The sequence below is a fragment of the Microchirus variegatus genome, assembly GCF_963457635.1.
Source record: "Microchirus variegatus genome assembly, chromosome: 3".
Classification (NCBI taxonomy): Eukaryota; Metazoa; Chordata; class Actinopteri; order Pleuronectiformes; family Soleidae; genus Microchirus; species Microchirus variegatus.
The window spans coordinates 17,608,892-17,623,765 of NC_139804.1; the positions used below are offsets into that span (position 1 = coordinate 17,608,892).

General features: G+C 41.3%; 1 protein-coding gene across 2 annotated transcripts in view; it reads right to left on the reverse strand.

The window, feature by feature from the left end:
• Window positions 1-14,127, reverse strand: part of smtnl (smoothelin, like) — a 29,544-nt gene extending 15,417 nt beyond the window's left edge. Inside the window, exons 1-2 of one of the 2 annotated variants that reach the window (XM_083886807.1) lie at window positions 14,019-14,127; window positions 12,722-13,658 (exon numbers count right to left, since the gene is read on the reverse strand). In XM_083886807.1, coding sequence (XP_083742933.1) covers window positions 12,722-13,402 — 681 coding nt within the window. In that variant the 5' untranslated portion in view covers window positions 13,403-13,658; window positions 14,019-14,127. Of the gene's footprint in view, window positions 1-12,721; window positions 13,712-14,018 lie in introns of both variants that reach the window. The other variant, XM_083886806.1, reaches the window with a different exon arrangement.
• Between the last annotated feature and the right edge of the window lie 747 nt (window positions 14,128-14,874).

The window sequence follows — 14,874 nt, forward strand, 5'->3', positions numbered from 1 at the left end:
GAAAATCTTTTCATGGTGCTTCTTTTTCAAAGTGTTTACAGCTGTCTTGCTTCATTAGAGCAATGTTGCTGTTCCCTCTCTCTGCCATGGCTTCTACCAGGCAACATGAGATCTTAGCGCTGCTATACAGGGAAAAACAAAGAGTCGTGTGCAGCTGATGGACTTGATTGACATTTCGTGAACTCATTTGAAAATGATTTGTTTTGTTTATATTTACAGGCAGTTACTGTTCGGTCCTCAGCGGAAATTTGGTGAAGTAACATTAATGAAACTTTGCAAATCCCACATTACTGCGTGGTGGATGTGGCCCGGGTGACCTCTGTGTCCAAACAGCAGGAGGTATGATGGTGCTGGGTAAACGGTATGTCATTTGTTTAGTCAGAGGTCAGTGTTTAGCTGTCAGAGGCATTTTCATCACTGACACATTTATTTGAGTCTTTGTAGGAGGTTGGGGTGATGGTGAGGTGTGGATGGAATGGGTCGGCTGCTGGAGGGACAGAGAGGGTGGTGTATATTTGAAGAGGTCTCTCTGCTTGTGCAAACATTCTTACTGCTCATAAGAAAGCTTTAAAATTAAAGTTGCAGTCTTTATGTCATTATGCTTAGCTGTGTGACACCTTCTGATTCACTTTAATGATATAACTTTTATCTGGAGTCCATTTTTTATGTATAATGCTACTTGTTGATTTGTTTACTAACTGAAAAACATTAGTTGATTTATTAACAGTATTTATTTCAATGAAAATTCAACTAGTAGGATGAGGATATATAGAAGTCTCTGTGTTGCCTTCTCTTTTATTGCTCAATCTTATAACTTGGTCTCAGGCCCTCGGTCTGTGTTTACCCCCCTCCCCTCTCTCTTTCTCTGTTTGGAAGACATTTGAGCTTCACATGGCCTTTGGGTGCTGGAGGATGAGGACACTAGAACAATGGAGACTGGCTGGCAGCTCACCAGTGATTGCCTATACTGTGTGTGTGATGGTTCCTAACTTTAATACTCATTTTCACTAAAGTAGATATCACACACAGTATAACAATAACAAGCCTTCACTGTCATCATTAACAAAACCATCCGTGTGTCTTTGTCTCCGTTAGAATATAAAATGTTGTACATTTGTGATATATTAACAAAAAAAACACAATAGCCTGCAAAGGATTTTCCCAGGACACACACATGTTGCTGGGCCAACCTGCGGAGTCAAACCTAATGACTTAATGTGTCCCGAATGTGTCCTCAGATCACAATGACCACATTAGAAGGTGGTTTGAGGACACTATTGACTCCTCAGCGAACATCATCAGACCTGCTGTAGTTTCACAGCATTATTACACTAACCATTGCTCATGATTTTTTACAAGATCTGCACCTGACGACACTGGCACCAAGAAGCAGGCACAATCAAAACGTTGCCATGGAATTTTCCAGTTAAATAAACAATTAATTCATAATCAGTTAATAGACATTATACCCCATTTCTCCAAATTAACCTAGTTCCCTGGTGTCCTAATGAACATGTCTGTGACATGCTTCGGTCAAAATACCTTAAGGATCAAGCACCACAGCTCCTCTGAGGCTGGAAGTTTGTGTAGAACACGTTTTTTAGGGACAAAGCGGCGCTCCGCAAGACAACAATTACAGGAATGTCTCATTGTGACGTCACAATGAGCGCAGAAGTCAACATCATGTGTTTTATCTCCTGTGCTCAGACTGAGGCAGACCACACAAACATGAGTGTCATTTACACTTTTGTGTCCCCTTATATTCCCCTTAAATATATAAAAGTATTAAAATGATCAAAAAGTTGATTTTGAATAATATGTCTTAACTTAATGGCAGTTCAGAAACAATTAATCACTGACATCTCCTTTCCAGACATTCAACAGGTAGTCTGAAGAGACTAAGTGAAAATGCAATGTCTGCAAAAATCTATCCAGAAATCCTCTTAGGATTCTCCTGCCAGCTGAGCTCCCTAGTCAAATATTGTGAGCTCACGTGAGAACGCAACAGGCAAAACTCTCAATAACCCAGTGTCCTACACATGCCAACGCTAGTTTACTCCCCCTCACCTGGATCCTCAAAAGCATGTTCTCTGGAGTTCATGTCTGAAAACAGCGACTGACACCGACAGACCTTGCACACTCAACACACTGAGCATAAATGTGAGTAGAGAAACATGCATTTGTATTCATGTGTCTTTGTGCTAAGCTACCAGAAGTTCACAGTCAGTGACAGGACTCATGCTCTGTAATTTCCTCTCCAGAGCCTAAAGAAGAATCCTCTCAGAGGTAGAAAGACATGCTCAGACCACCTGTTCTTCAAATACATTCACACAAACTGCAATTTCTCAGCTCTAAACATTTCAGGGAATACCACTTTGGGTAAAGTGTGGAAAATATCCAAAGTCTTTGAAGTGAGAAGATATCAAACAAACTAATTGCAGGTGAGAGCCAGTGAACAGGGAAAGGTTTTCTCCATAAACATAGTATGTACAGTATGTGTACAGTCTTGGCTGGTAACAGGACATGATTTTACATGTGCTGCTCTGCTAACATCTTAAAATCAAGTGTTAGTTCATGTTTCTCCTTTTCCAGCTGTGTAACAATGTGTAGTTATGGTTTAAAAAGGAGGAGCTCATACATGTTTCCTGTTTATACTGAGAGTTACAGCATAGTTTCTATCTCACTGGTGCCAGGGACAATAGAGTGGGATGTCTTCTTTGGTGAAGAGCAACTAAAATTACAGAATAAATTGACATTAAATCTCCTCAGAGGACAAAGACTCGCTATTTTTGACACTTGCTGAGGTTTTTCCCATTATAGCTTCAGGCCAAAATAGTTACTTTTGCAAACAATATACTGTATATCGAGCCAATGTTCTGTTTGGGATCTTGTAAAATACAGCCTTATTTAACAGCTTGAACAAAGGTAACATTTCTGTAGACCTATAGGGATGAACTTTAGGCACAGGGACTGGATATAAAAAGTGTGTCTATTTGCAAAGAGATTTGCCCAGACCCATTGTCTGCCCTCACAGACTGTGAGGACCATTCATGGTCAGTCAGTGAAGGTTTAGTTCTGAAACCAACTTTGAAACTAAATGACTCCTCATCACTCTAAGTCAACAGAAAGTAAAAAAACAACATAGAATTAAGAGTTGGAAACTTGACAAATGTGGAGCATAAAGTCACTATCACTTTAAGCCCTTGCAAACTGTCACACTCAAGCATCAGGTGATGTCATCAAATTTCAGGGTCTACGGTTTTATGGGAGCACCAGTGGGAGGGTCTTCAGGGTCTCAAGCACTAGTATCATATTTTCTTATACAGCATGGTCCCATTTAGCGTCAAAGAGCCCATAAACTACAGCGTGTATTGTAGCATGGACACCATGAGATTGACAGTTTACTACTTTAAATAAGTGGCTTGTTACAGGTGGACATGCAGTGGACAAGCTTTCAGTAAATCTCCACCCCCTCCTCTTCCAAGTATGGTTAATTATAGCTTCAACAAACCAATACGGTGCTGGCCAAAAATACTTAACTCAAGACTTCAAAAACAGCAGTTCACAAACCAGTAAGTGACGCCATGGTGGTTGCCACTTGGAATGAGCCCATAACCATAATGTAAATGGTCTATATTTATAAAAATGGCTTTTCACAAGTCATTCAGCACTACGGAATTCATTGTCTGTGTGAGCAGGAGGAGCTGGGGTTTGAACCACCAACCTTGCGGTTAGAGGACAACCGTTTGTACCTCCTGATACAAAGCTGCTGTCAACATGACCCAACATGAAGAAAATAATATATACATGTTTACACATACAGTATATAATAAAACTTGAATATTTCCTTATTTGGTGAATTTGAATTTTTTCACATGTACAAAATTGTCTCGTCTCTATGTAATATTAGCCCTGTTAGCTGAGGGGAAAATATCATTTTTCACAACTTTACTTACGTCTAGCACCAACATATGGCAACAATAGAGAGTGACTCCCCTGTCTTCCCCTCCTCTTCCTTCCTTACTAGCAGTAAAACAGTGACGTAGGGGAGGACAGGATGGGGGGTTGATATGCTCTCTGTTGGTAGGCAAGAGGTCAGCAAGAAAAGAGAATCTGGATCACCTCAGCCATGATTCCCCTGTCTAACAAACAGTTGACTGTACCTTTAAACTAGACATCTCTGCCCAATATGAGCAAGGGTTACACCAAAAGAAAAATCTGTTTCTCATGTAGTGAGTTAAAATTCACATTTATAATCAACTATAAGCAACATTTTTTATCAAATGCTAAACATACAGTACTTGAACTTAAACTCACTACAAAGCAATGTTCTCCTCTTAACACATTGTATATGTTAGAAAATTAACGATACATTTGTTGCCTTTTCTTGCCGTTAGACAGCCATTTGTGACGAAACAAAAGTTTGTGTCAGTTTTCTAAAGTCATAGTCTCTGGAGAAATTCAGCTGTTTTACATCACAGCACACAGGAGTTGCTGATCCACAGCTGCATCTGTCACAAAGCTCAAATGTGCCATTTTATGATTTTGGCGTTATATATCATTCTTTCAGATTTATCTCAGTGAGATGACCTTACCAAACATGACAGCAGTAGACAACCAACATTTGTGTCTTCACAAGCAAAAATCTGTGATTTTCTCTATAGACTTTGGTGTGGGAAAGTAAGTAGTTTACAAACTTAAATTTACAGTTGAAAAAAAGGCAAGTAAAAGCGTGTAGTGTGCTTACTGGCAGCCATGTTTTCAGCAAGAACAAGTGTCCATGTATCAAGCTGATTCTTAGTGCCGGGGGGCGACTCCAGAATAGGTTTCACTACCTCATAACCACACTATAAGAAACCTGAACTACCACTTTTTACATTATCTCACACACACACAGGACCCAGTCTGCTGACGTCATGGCCTGCTTGTAATGTGGTTACTCTCTGCCCTGCAATAAAACGCATGAAAACACTGGTATAGAAACTGCACAGCATTTCATTCGCACACTGGATTCCCTCTTTGACAAAGGGGAAGCAAGCTTCAGTTCATCCACGCAGAAACCACAAGTGATGCATTTTTGAACTGTGATAATAATAAAAAAAATCTTTTGGTTTACTAAAACCAGTCACATTCGTTTTGAGATCTGGTGGAATGTGATTGATAAGGCAGCATAGATGAGGTGGAGTAGTAATCATAAGTCTACATACTGAAGATACTGCACACCGACAATACAACTATCATTCTTCTGTTGAATCCCCCATCTGTGTTTAATCTAATGTATTACTAAACTATTTCTTTTGTTATATGGTTGTTTTCCACTTCTCCCTCACCGTATGCTGTTACAGCTGAATGCCTTTGTGAAAACAGGCTGTGCTGTATGCTCAGTGGGAATGCTTCTCTGGCCCTTTGCTCAGCCCCAACACTCTATCATCTAACCTATGTAGCGTTAACATTTTGAATTTCATCCTCACAGTGACTGACAGGCACATAAATTAACTGTGGACCACGATGCTACGTCTCCTGAGCTCCTGAATGCCCAGAGCAGCAGTTATATTTGACTCACTCTCCTGTGGTGGGAGACTTAATGTCTGACAAAACCTGAAAACGTCAGAAACCCCTGCTCTCTCAGCCATGACCCCGCACAGTGTCACCCAACCTTTAAAAAACGATTTTCCTTTAAGTGCCTTCCAGGCATTATTCCAAAAACACTGGACCTGAGTGCTGCTAAATGAAATTTGTGCCATATTCCCAGGCGGACTGAGCTAACATAGCTGAAGAGGTGACCTTAAAGTTGACTCCCAGAGTTGTTCCAGTAAGGCTTACTGGTTCCAGAGGGTAGCAAGGGTGAGGGGGGGTGAGGAGGGTCCCATCAGCCAGTCAGTTATTAACCTGTTTCCACAGAGATGATGACGGGAACATGGACTATTGTCTGGAAGTCATTAAAAGAGTCAGGGGTAACCAGGGAGTGGCTGCATACCTCTGTTAAACCCCCCAGCATGTGTACGCACGCGCGCACACACACACAAACATACACACACACAAGGAATTCGCAGCTATCCTTTTAAGGCCTTGCTGCCTTATCCCAAACCTTAACCATAGCCCAGTCAATGCCTTAGCTAACCTTAACCTAACCACAGTTCAAATCATAGCCCTAAATGTAACCTGTTCCTCGTAAGTTTCTGCCTCATTAGGACCAGGTTTTGGTCTCCAAGGTCAGTGTTTATGCCAAAAAAGGTCCTAAAGAGGTAATAAATATAAGGGTACACACAGAAAACACACTTGCCCTTAAGCTGTGCTCTGCTTTCAGTTTTCTCCGTGAGTCAAAATCTATTTTAACCTTTACTAATCGCGTGTGACTTAAGTTTATAAGATTTGTCAAAGGAGCATTCAAACAACCTCGATATGTTTAACAGACCACTCGTCACACATAGGCAACTAATCAATTTCACTGAGACACTTGCACAAACAAGATTATAAAGATTACTTTGTAATGAGGTACGGCAAAATGATACAAACTGATTTAATGGTCCAGTGTGGAACATTTAGGAGGGGTCATTGGCAGGAAATGAATGTACAAGCATTGCGTATGTTTGTGTAAGGGTATAAACACTTTGAAATAAAAACTCTTTGGTTTTTGTAAACTCGGAGTAAACCTTTTTTTTTATGTACTTCAGGCAATGGCCTTGTTCTACACAAGCCCAAACGGACATGCCGGCTAGTATATGGCAGTGTGTCCTTGGGACAACTAGGAGTAAGCTGAAGAGTCTGGTTGTTAAAATCTGCAGTCTCACCACTGGATGTCACCAATTCTTCCACACTGAGCTTTTAGGATACGTTGAAATTGTAAATATTAACACAGTGATGGATAACAAAAAGCATATACTCCGTCTTCTGTCTCATTCCTGGCTTGGACAATTCCGTTTGGACTGGAATCGGTACTTTTTAACTGCTCTGACCACACAATCTATCCATCAGCCCGTTCTCAGACTGTGACTAAACTAAAACACTGCAGGCTACATGTCCCAGTGGTCTGCTGCTCATGAGTGTGCGAGTATGTGTGTGTGTGCAGATAAGAAAACAGATAGCATCACAGTCGAGTTGTGTAACGTCAGGGGGAGATGGAGCCAGTGAGTGCATAATATCTGGAGGAGTGTAACCTGATGGAATCTACGCTGACACAATTCTAAAGATCACAGCATCGACTGGCAGCACAAATACTACGAAACATGGCTCCGTTGGATCCATATATTATGACAGACACATAAACTATAATGGCTTGATGTAATTACTTTAAATATAGGACAAGGGTGGAGACAGTGGGCAGCTTCTGCCATGGAGCAGATGCTTCTCCAAATTAAAACCACATTTCCAATAAATCCTTCATGCAAGAAAACTTCATCTACTGCTTTCACTGTCGAGTGTGGACAGAAGGATATCATTCGCTGGTAATAGAAGGTGGGATAGAATTTGCCGTTATTGATCAATAATAAACATTCAGCTTAATGTAAATCAAGGGAGATAAAGACACTTCTGTATTTTCATCTGGATTCATGTCACAACTAAATCTGTAGTTACACTTTAACACCATACTGTAGATCATATACCTACCACATAACATCATCAAAAATTACTTGATGTTATGTAGTCCTTGGGCTCAATAGTGTAGCTTCAGTAGTTCAGATTTCTAGAATGATGGCGAAGTGCACAGTGCATACAAGGTGTGTGGCCTCAATAACCCTAGTAAGTAGTGTGCTTTGGGCCTGTGAATGAGGAATACATTGATATTCCACTGCATCGATCATATCTGATCAATTTAGCCAAGATTAGGCTACAATATATTGATTAAACTGCTTATGCTGCAAATGCCCAATGCAGCTTTCATATGCAGCATGTAGCACCATTTAGTCAAAAGTCGGATGACGTCAATAGGAACTACCATTTAAGGCCAAGTAAGAAAAAAAACATCATAATTCAACCTTTCCATCTCCACAAAGCAGCTCTTAAATAACATGTGATGCAAGTGCTGTGACTTTTAGGCCATAAATCAAGCGCACCCAGTTTCTGTGTGTTGATAGAAAACAGTAGATGACCCTCTGACCTGACAGTGTTAATCTGATCTGTTCATCGGCTAATGAACACACTCGCACACACGCACAGAAGAATGCAGTCTCAAGCCCTGTAGTTAAATAGGTACAGGTGGGGATTAGGACTGTATCTTTGAGTAAGAAAGAGAAACTGTGATATTTGAGTAAGCAAAGACAACAGCAAAGATGAGAAGATATTACAATAATGATATTGATAATGATAATAATGAATTATTATTTTTTGAAGATCTTCATTGCCATGTATGGATTTATGTATTGTTCAATTATTGCCCCTCCATGGAGCAATAGTTTCTTTTTTGTTACTTTGACTTTTTTGATTAAACTTTTCTTGATGACATTAAGTATAGTCATATCTGCAATTGAAACCAAGTATATGCCTTTTTATGTGAAATGTGAATGAAGAATGGCAGGTGAGGCAGGGAGAGAGAGGAATGAGATGGAGGAAGAAGAGCGGAGGGAGGTTGATTCTCTAATCCCTCCACACTCAATGTACTGCCAATGAAGCACAAGAACCCACACAATGGCCCATTGAGATGCTGCTTTGGGGCCGTAAAAGGCAACAACGGTGATGTCTGGATGTTTGGAGATGTGTGCAAGAGAGGGAGAAAGTATGTAAAGAGGTGTAAGGGGGCGAGACAGAGGACGAGGAGACTTTGTTGAGGAGGCTTAGGTCTGTCCTAATCCTAATCTTGACTAATTCCTGTTGCCCACAACCATTAGAGGATAGAAAGCAGCCTCTTTACAAACCCCAAAAACCTTCCAGATGGAAAAACACCACATATACAAACAGACACACACTATTACACAAACAGCTGGGTTTCCATTCATGTATTTTTATGCAGATTCCAATGTGCTGAATCAGACAAGTGGAACAGAGCCAGTACAGTATGACCGAGCTTCTCAGATATCTCAACATAATAATTGTGGTCTCAACAAGGCAGAATGAGAATATAGGAGGCAAGTCTATTCACACAAAATATACAATTCTAATCTCAGCCGATGTCAAAAATCTCACAAAGGAGACAGGAATCAGACTGAGAGACAGAAGACAGAGTTCAGACTGATACCTGCAGCAGGAACAATAAGTGCTGGCATAAGCTACTACAGGTGTGTTTTGGAGGTGTGTGCGTACGTGCAGGTGTGTGTGTGTGTGTGTGTGTTCTTGTGACGGTTTGGCAGGTCAGAGTGACGATGCACAGTAACAGCTGGAGAGCAGGCTGGAAGACTCATTTCAGTTTGGATTCAAGCCATTAAAGTGACAGTTCAGCTCTTTTTTTATTTAAAGTGTTGTTGTAATAGGTACTGACATCCTATATATGTACATGTATGTATCTGTATACTGTCTGTCACTTTATTTCAATATTAGACAGGTTTTTTTGTGAGGAAAAACGTTAAATTCCTCATTCTCCTGCAATTCTACAGAGATTTTTTTTTTTTTTTTAAGCTCACAAGGAAACAGGAGCTGCTGGTCTACTGCTGCTTTTGGTAAGTTTGTGTCACTTCAATACATATAAACAAAGAATTAAAATTAAAAACAATACAACTGAGCTTACTGATGAAGGCAGCGGTGGATCAACAACAACTTTGCTCTATATGGACTGGTGTGCGGGTTTAGTGGTTTGCGAAGCAACATAAACATCAGCCTCCAGATGGAAAACACTATCTGATAGCGAAATAAAGAAGCATTAGCATATTCTTAAAATAACCTATATTCAAGTGGGCATATATTTCTATTGGGTCATGTTTTCAGCAAGAAGGAGAGAGAGAGATTGGTTCTTAGCGCAGGGGGGTGCAAGCAGCTCCGACAGCACTGATAATGTGTCTGTACATCATACAACCACATCTGAGAAAAACATGAACAATCCCTTTAAGAATGCCAGCTGTGTACGTGTGTGTGTAACTATAATCAGACTTGTTTGAACAGCCAACTGAACTGCATGGACTGAATGTTCCTCACGTCTCTCTCTGACAGATGTGAGGATGATGTAGCAGGAAGAGTGAACTGCAGTTCGCATGTCAATGTTGTTCATTCACAATACTTTGATCTGATATGTGTGTTACTGCCACAGTGTGTGTGTGTGTGTGCTTGTTGGGCTGACAGTGGGGGATCTGCCATGGCAGATACACAAACAAAAGTCCCCTTGTGTTGTCAAGCTACAACCACATGATTTCACTCAAGATAACATTCCTCTGTTCTATCCAACCACATAGTTTGGTAATGACAGGCAAAAGACGTAGAACTATTTGCATAACGTGTGCGTGTCCCTGTTTGCATATCTGCATTTTTACATATATGTATGCATGTGTGATAATCTTTCGAACAAGTAGGTTGGCCCCATAGAGTACAACACATCATCCATCTCAGTCACATCTGACAGAACAGATATGCTTTCAAAACAATACAGCCGTCTGCACGAGGTGTTTAAACCTTCACATTTTGACCCCTGATGTAATTGTAGATGGAGCACAGTATAAATTTGGACAGTGATGGACTGCATCTGCAGTCAATCTGCTGCTTGCTTCATGCAGCCCCATGTGTTCAAAGAGAAGTAAACCAAGTCTGAAAGAAAAGATAGCACTGGCATTTTTGTCTAAAAAAATGTTTTGAAAAAAAAGATGCAAACTGGTTTGCATTTACTTTCACTCTTGCCACCTCAAGTGCCACATATTTAAGGACTTTTGCACAAAAGCAAATCATCTTCAGCTGCGGTGCACTCTTTTAACAATGGAAATTCTGACATGACATCATTTGCTTTCTGCTCTGAAAAACCAATGCACTCATCAAGGAGGCCAGGAAAACTGCACGCTCATCAACAACTATGAATGATGCAGTGTGGATGCACTGGAAGCCAGGACATTCTTGTTTTCTTCTCTTCAGATGCAAGACAATTAAAAGAAAACAAATCAAACTACAAAATGATGTAAACATTGACTCAATATATCCAAGATGACTTAATCTCAGAGGACATATTTCCACGAGCAGCATCCAAATGGGCCAGTAAATATACTGTATATGGCTGATTATAGCTGGACTTGCTTGAATTCATTGAGTTTAACTAAACTCAATTAATTCCAGTCAACTCTTGAAGACACAATTAACTGATGGACTGATAACCTTGACAGACATCCAAACTGTTTAAAATTGCTGGACACAAACAATGTGTCCAGATGAGTGTTTTAGCTCACTATCAGATGCAATCCACATTTATATTTACACACTTGAAAATGTATACGTTGTGATGATTTAGGCACACTTTGCATGAACACGGTATAAACAGGAAGCTGATTCTTTCCTTAGCAGTTGTTGAAAAGTAACAGCAAGGATTTACGTTCTGTGATTAACAAAGTGAAACTGAAAGAGGCCTTTCGTAAGTTCATACATGACATGGTAGTCACACATTCCAGCGGTAATCGATGAGGAGCCAACTAACTGCAGTCTATCACTAATGCTCCAATCACTGCCACTCACACTAAGGTGGCCCATTTAAATAACACATTTTTTGTTACGTCGATGCTGCCTCACATCACTGCCACTGGCAAAGTTTTGCCACCACCACCTCAATCTCCACCTTTCTCCATCAGAGGGTAAGATGCTCAAAAAGTTTGAAATGTTGTGGAGGGTTTACCACATTGCCAATGCAATCAGCCAATCCAGGCAGCATCTTTAGAGTTCAAAATATACAGCCTAGAAGCCCATCACACAGGCTGAAGTTTTGCTGTGGAAATGGGGGATTCAAGAAAGCTAAACGTTCCTCTAGACAATCATGACAACAAAGCATCTGAAAATGTGGAAGCATTTCAAGTCATTCACCGTGGATGAGAAAATACATAACAAATCTATGGACTCACCTGTTGGCGCCATCCAAGTGAAGCAGTAGAAGAGGCATCACAGGACTGGCAGCGCAAAAAGTCAACTCACGACTCACATGACTCATAGTAAATGTAATAGGAATAATATAATGAATAATAATATAAGGAATAACATGAGATATACGCAAACATTGACCAACAAAAATAACCACATTTCACAACAGCGATTAAGAATATTTGATTCAAACCACACGACTGCACTGGCCACACCTCCCAGGAGTAAACTTGCATTACTGTACTACATAAATCCTCAAACCTCCTGTTGTGCAACACAGTGACACAGCCTGGGCCATGTATGACACATCCGCACTGCCACAACACAAACAGCTTCATCCTGCTTCTTTACAGCAGGATCCCTTGCCCAAACTAGAAAATTATATAGCAATTATTGGATTATGTCCTCTGACATTGTATATTATTTTTCCATCTATGTTACAAAGTATCTGGCAACAGACTTGTGTGGTGGTGGTGGTTCAGTGCAAATTTGCCAAGAGCTTGTAAGTGTGACAGTCCAGGCAAAAAAAGTATTTCCAAGCACAGGTAATCAAAACCGTGGGATGGCTGTAGTCCCCACTAGGTAGAAGAACATTTCTAATTTGAAATTGAAAATATATATCTTTTTTATATATATAAAATTCAGTATAATATCTGTTGGAAAATTACAGGTAGTTTGACAGTTATGTGAGGTTACTTTGGAAAAACAAGGCTGGGAAACCATGTCTTTTCTAACAACATGCGGTACTCACGTTAGTCTTGCTGGACACAGCAAATGTAGCACGGCTGGAAAAGCGGGCAGTGGACGGGCTGCTGCTGGACACTGGGCCTGTCACCATGGAGGAAACTCTGGAGCCAGCAGGAGGACTGCTGGAACTGGGGGAGGATGAGAAGGTGACAGGGGGGGATGTGGGGCTTGGCTGACTGCTGAGGCCGCTGAAGGTCTGGGCTGGACTCCCCAGAGCACAGGGCTGGATGTGGAGGTGAGCCTGGCTCTGAGTGTGGGCCTCACCCTTCCCATAGACCACCTCTTTAATCTCCTGATGGTTCTCCTGAATGTCACCTAGGTGATTCTTGTTATTCAGACTGTGATTATGGTTGTTGTTGTTGTTGATCAAGGTGCTCCTGTTACATGTGACGCCACTCAGGAGCTCCACCTGTTGGGTCAGAACTTCCAGCTGACTCCTAAGCTGCCGGTTCTCCTGCTGGAGCAGGGCCACTGCTCGTCCAAGAGGCCCGCTCAGGTTGGCCGTCTCCTCCAGACGACGCTCCATACCAAACTTAAAAGCGCTGACATCCAAGTGGATCTCCCTGATGGCATCCCTGAGAGTGTTCTCATAACGGGCTAGAGCTGCACACACAGTTTCTCCCTCTGGAGAAGAAGAGCGTGGGTGACACAGGTCTCCTATCTCAGCAAAGGTTGGTGCTTCCATTGGTACCACTGTCAACACCGAACTACACGGCTGCTCAGTTATGGGAGTCTCTAAGTGAGATCCTCTGGACAATGGAGAGTGTGAAGCCTCAGTCAGTGAGCTGAGGGTTTAGATGAAGGGGGTTGGGAGGTGAAAGTTTGCAGGAGGGGGCAAAGGTCTGGTCTGTTATCCACACTACTCCTGGATGTCCCAGGCTGCTCCTGCTTATTCAGTGGGCTCTGCTTCTCAGGTGCAGATGTCTCACTTTGTCTTCAGTCTGAAGCACAAGAGAGACACAACTCAACATTTAGCTTGTGAGCAACTGTCAAACTGTAAAAAAAAAAAGAAGAAGAGTGCTTTAAATTCTGCAAGGAAATGCACAAACAAAGTAAGCAAACAGTGACAGTAAAAACAAAGTAAGACATTATTTCATCCAGAATCTACAAAAACCCCACAAAACTCATTCAAACACGAGTGCTCTGACATATTCTACCACACTTCGCTCTCTGCCCTTTTTTCGTTGTTAGAATAGAAAGAAATCCAACATCCCTTTGAGTCAAACGTGTTTCATATTTATGTTACTGTTATTAAAACACAGTGGTGAAGTAATCTTCACGCACAGCTGCAACAAGCCTACCTCAGCTCTGCCTCACCAGCGTCGCACAGTTCCCCTCAGCACTGAACAGCTGTGTGCATTCTGTGTGTGTGTGTGTGTGTGTGTGTGTGTGTGTGTGTGTGTGAGCTCTGCTCTCCACTGCTGCCGACTCTCTGGTTTGTTTTAAAGTCTCAGGTTCATCGCTTCTCTCCTCTGGCACCGAAGAGGGAGGAGAAAGGGAGGGATAAAAAGGAGGAGGGTGGTGTTAGTGGTGGAGTGGGGAAACAACACGGAAAGAGTAGTAAATGTTAAAAGAGGGGAGGGGAAAGAGGCAGGCCGTGTAGCTTTTACATCCTTGAGGACACTGTGTAAAAACGTGAGCCTTCACTTACTTCTCCTGTTCCAGTTTGTACCGCACATCTTCCTCCTCCTTTTCTGTCCGTCACGTACAGATTCAGTTTAAACTGAAACGCAAAAATAAATACCATAAGAAACAGAGTGGTTTATTTTCCAGACACTGCAGACACTACTAGACACCCTGCTATAAGAAAATAAAGTCAACACCTGAGTAGTAAGGCACGTACATTGCATGTACAGTACAAACACAAGAATAAAAAATAGCAAATAGAAAACACGATTTTAAAGCTGCACTATGGAATATGATCATAAACAATGAGGTGCGAAACAAAAGTTTCACTAGTTTAGCCATGTGTGTGAGAGAAGTTGTGTACATACTGTATACATTACATATATTTGGCATTTTATCCAAATGGCTACCGGTCATGACATCACCCATAAAAATCTGAACTCAAAATTTAAACGTCTTCCATCAGAGACCAACAGAGACCATTAACTTTTCCTTAACTATATCAAATCCTTGACATGTTTAGTGATAGAC